The sequence below is a fragment of the Nuphar pumila genome, chromosome 11 (assembly GCF_984573655.1).
Source record: "Nuphar pumila chromosome 11, dmNupPumi1.hap1.1, whole genome shotgun sequence".
NCBI classification, from domain to species: Eukaryota; Viridiplantae; Streptophyta; class Magnoliopsida; order Nymphaeales; family Nymphaeaceae; genus Nuphar; species Nuphar pumila.
In genome coordinates, this window is record NC_143259.1 from 750002 (window position 1) to 754425 (window position 4424).

At 41.6% G+C, this 4424-nt stretch overlaps 1 protein-coding gene across 1 annotated transcript; it reads right to left on the bottom strand.

The window, feature by feature from the left end:
• Window positions 1-264: 264 nt before the first annotated feature.
• LOC149821546 (uncharacterized) lies at window positions 265-4140 on the bottom strand. Its single transcript, XM_089981181.1, has 3 exons — window positions 3065-4140; window positions 1990-2660; window positions 265-1582 (listed from the first exon to the last, which is right to left on the bottom strand). Exons 1-3 carry the CDS (start codon window positions 4138-4140, stop codon window positions 564-566), a joined length of 2766 nt encoding a protein of 921 aa, XP_089837307.1. The 3' UTR covers window positions 265-563.
• Between the last annotated feature and the right edge of the window lie 284 nt (window positions 4141-4424).

Below are 4424 nucleotides of genomic sequence, written 5' to 3' on the forward strand. Positions count from 1 at the left end.
CGATGGCATTAGCACAAAAAACTGATTTTTAGCATTTTTTTGGCAAAGGGTTTGCGGGTGAAGAATGTAGAAAAATGCATACTTCATTACGCAATTCAAAGACTCGACCACCTTCATGTGCACAGTTTGTTCCCATCTTCAACATAAATCTACAAATTTAGCCACTATAAAGAAGCATTTAAATCCGAATTACTTATCATCATGAGAGAGAGAGAGAGAGAGAGAGAGAGAGAGAGAGAGAGAGAGAGAGAGAGAGAGAGTCTTTATATTTTTTTTGTATAACCAAAGCCAATTTAGGCTGCATAAATGAAATCAACCACCTTTATTTTGTGGCGGTGTCAAAGACAATGAAGTACCCGACCTTAATAACCCTCCATCCTAAGAACACGAAAAAGGATTCTAGCCATCTGCTTCCTCTGCCAGACTGAACCCAGACTCGAACAAATTACATAATAGAAGAATAAAAATATTTTAAAAACGAAATAATGGAAAAGGGTAGGCCTCCTTTTCTTCCCTTACACGATCACAATCCAGAGCAGATGCTGGAGAGAAAAAAAAATTAATCAGAACTTCGAACATCTCAAAGGCCTGCCAGTCTGATGATCAACGGCCACAACCTCTGTTTCACTGCATTGTATCACATCCTGTGCAAGCTTTGCTCCGGCAGACTTCAGGCCTTTAAGGGACACTGCCTGGTTGAAAAGATTGAGAACAGGCAGCTTTGAGGCTGGAGGTAGCTTCCCAGCAGGCAACAGCTCCCTGAAGTCTCTCTGCAACAATGGCACCTCAAAATCTGCCTTATTATGCTTAACCACATTATCTTTGGCACTTATGTGTGCACCGGGCTCCATGTGATTGGTTGAGAAGCTTGCCTGATTCGGGAAGTTTGGGTACAGACTAACATAACCTCTCAAATACATCATATCTATCAAGAACTTCTTCCATGAAGCTTGCCAGCCATTCGTCCGGGATTTTGGAATCTGAACGGGGTTCTGCTTTGCATCCTCAGTGAAGCGCATGTTCATGTAGGTATAGAACTCCCGCCATTGCTTAGGGAAGAACAAGGCACCCCAGCTACATGGCAATTGGTGTAAATATGGTGTATTTGGATGTATTCTCTTGAAAAAATCGGTAGCATTCCAGTGTGGTCTTTCTTTCACCACTTCAACAAGTCTAGGTGTGTACAGAGAGATTGAAGAAAGCTCCGGAAATGAGACTTGTGGGTCATAGTGGTAGTTTAGCAGTGCATATTTGAGCCACAGGAAGTAGTAAGGGGACACCTCAATGTCATCTTCCAGTAAGAGACCAAAATCATCATCTGAGGAGGGGTACCAACTCTCGCTAACAGCTCGAATGAGGCCACCTTGGACAATCCGACGGCGGAGGATCTTGGGACCATGTGGCCAAGGGAAAGCATTTACCAGCCTCAGTGTCTCTTCGTTCACTTGTGTATCCATGTTGAAGGTGATTGTGATCTCATCACCAACATAATATGCATTACTTAGAGCCTTGAGGAGCCGTTGCAATGAAGCAGCACGGTTCTGGGTGATTATGTTTACAGAAATTTGCATCCGGTTCCAATCTATAATAAAGGGTAAAATGTAATGGAACAAATTAGAATCCAACTAAGCAATAAAATAAAAACTAGAAAAATACCAGAAACGAGTCCCAATGAGCTGCTGTAAACTGTGGACTAAACATCAACTACTTCAACTAAGGTTACTAGAGTCTTGGGCAACATGTTCACCACTTGCCAAAGTCTACTAAACAGTATCACAGGGTCATCTGATTTATTTTCTCTATTAGTTAGATTTGCAAGAATGCATTCACCACCTTGCAACCAGACTTGTGGCTCTCAGCCACGGCCTGTACCTCTAGTTATAAGCTGAATAGAATGCATTCATAAAGGATGACTGCAAAGATGCACAGTATTAAGTGCTTCATAAAGAAATCCACACTTGAACATGAACAAGAAGAGTAAAATCTTACTTGGTAACGCTGTTGATCTGAGATCAGCCATAAAGAAAACCTTTGGGATGGAAGGTCTTGGCAAGAGAACCAATGTTGAACTGTTTGAACTGGTCTCAACAGCAATCTTTAGTGCCTTGCGCACATTAGCATCAATATCTGCAACTACAATCACCACACTTGGATTGTGAATTTTCATCAGCCCTTTCATGCTGGAGTAAACAGCATGCAGGACGGGCACCTCAGAATCTGAAATCCCTCCAGTAGCACCAATGGCTAAATCAAAGATCTTGAATCTCCTCTCACGGCAACCTGCCCTTGGCCACTTGAGTGCATCTGCAGCGCCTTCACATGGGCAAAAACTACCACCAGACACCACAATATAGGCCTTCTTTCCAACTGTTGATCTAAATTTCTCCAGAAGAGGTGCCAATTCTCTCACTTCATTGACAGAATGAGCATAGAACAGGGCATCTATTTTCTGAGGATACATAGCAGCCCACTGGGTTATGTAACCAGTTGAGAGAGCACGCCACCATTGATCATCACGGACTTGGACTATATCCTTAAAAATTACAGTAGTCTCAGAAATATAAGCAAGTCTATGTTCACTGTCTCCCCATGTCTCCTTGTCTTTAGAATCAACTGGTAAGACAAATGAGCCTGCATTCTTGTACTTTTGGAGCTGGTAGCTGCAAGATTGAAACACAAACAACACGTGAGCTGAGTAGCTATCGGGCACACATCATGGCCAAATTGAAAAACAGATACAAAAGGAGAAGATATACTTGTTTTTACAGATAAAGCTATAGGTTTTTAACTTCAGATGAATTTAAAGCACAAGGACAGGCTCAGGGTTGAGAAGAATCCCTGGCAGGGGCAAGAATGTAATGGAGTCATGTAGTTTATGAGTCTGAATTGGTAGAACATAAAATGCATAATATGTGTTAAGAGGTACAATTGCTACTTTACAGAGTATGTGCAATTGAATATAAGTTGAAATCAACACTTACATCTAGTAATTCAATCACAGTTTGGAAATCAAATTTTATACATTGACATACAAGTAAAAGATTGATTACTGTCAGCCTCATACCTGAGATGAAGATCTTCACCAGTCATGAAAGTAAAGGGTGTTTCAATAAACAGAGTCTTCACAAGATCGGAAGACAGAAACCATGAGCTAGATAAAAAATCCACCTGAACAATCCGGTCCACAGTGATTCCGTAAGCTGGATCTGGCAAATAAAGTCCAGCTTCCTTGGAACGGAACTTTCTGTAACTGGGAAAGGTGTAATCCTTCTGTCTGAAAGGCAATATCCTCCCAATACTGCCCAGAACAGAATTTTTATACTTATCTGTTCCTGCAACGTGTGACAAAATCTCGAGCATCTTCTTACCCGGAATCATGTCATCATCAAGAATGTATACGAAATCTGCATCAGTCTGTAAAGCCATCTGAAACCTTCCATAATATTTGAAATCATAGCTTGAGCTGATGAAGCTGATTTTAGAATTATTGTAGCTTTCGACTATTCTCCTCAGGATAAGTTCATTGGGGCTGCCAAAAGAAAGCACCCACACATTGTGGAAGGGAATGGTCTGGTGAAGAAGAGAATCAAGCTGTGCACATAAGGTTTTCCTCTTAAAGTGATTCAAAATCACTGTGATTTTAGGAATTTTTCCTTGGCCCCACTTTGATTTCATCCTCATGAGTTCAGATAGCGTCTCGGTCCCAAAAGACTTCTTTTGAAATCCCAAGACTTCGTCATAGAGCTCCCTCTTGATCCTGATCATCTGTGAATCGTTCGACTTCTTCTGCAAGAAGTCGATAGTCTCATGCTCACATGCATCATCTAGGGAAGTGAAGCCAGCGGCTTCCTGGTAATGTGCCACCACATGAGGCTGGATGATAAACTGCTTCCAGTGCTTCGCGATCCGAGTTGCCCAAGAGAAGTCTGGCTTTGTGCGCAAATCGACCGTCGGGCTCATGTAGTACAGAAGGAAAGTTGCATAGATGGCAAAGGTGAACTGCAAACAGGTGAGGATTGTAACCAAGCGAGCAGACGAGCTCTTGTGAGCTTTAGCCTTGGTTTTCCCTCCAACATAATCTCGAATCATGCCTTCCAAGTACTCCCCACTTTGCATACTCGGGTTTCTTACTAGACCCATGACAACCTAAATCTAAATGATAGATCAAAAGGGCTTTAGAAAAAAAGAACAGCAAAATTTCAACAGACAAATGCAGTATATACAAAGCGCAATTTCAAAATCTATGGTTTGAATCGCCAAACTATTCAGACAATGATTATGTATGATAAAACAGAGGTCTAGAAAGCCTTGTCACACAGTAAGGAGTGCAATGAATCTGAACCCAAAGGATTATATTTTCCAATTGAAATCTCGACTGGGTGGTCTAAAGTTCACAAGTGGTTCTCAAGAAACGATGACTCGAC

Coding starts and splice junctions, on each gene's coding strand:
- LOC149821546 (XM_089981181.1), bottom strand. CDS start 4,140: ATGGGTCTAGTAAGAAACCCGAGTATGCAAAGTGGGGAGTACTTGGAA. Junction 2,661..3,064: donor GGTGAAGATCTTCATCTCAG/GTATGAGGCTGA, acceptor TCAATCTTGCAG/CTACCAGCTCCAAAAGTACA. Junction 1,583..1,989: donor CAGATCAACAGCGTTACCAA/GTAAGATTTTAC, acceptor CCTTTATTATAG/ATTGGAACCGGATGCAAATT.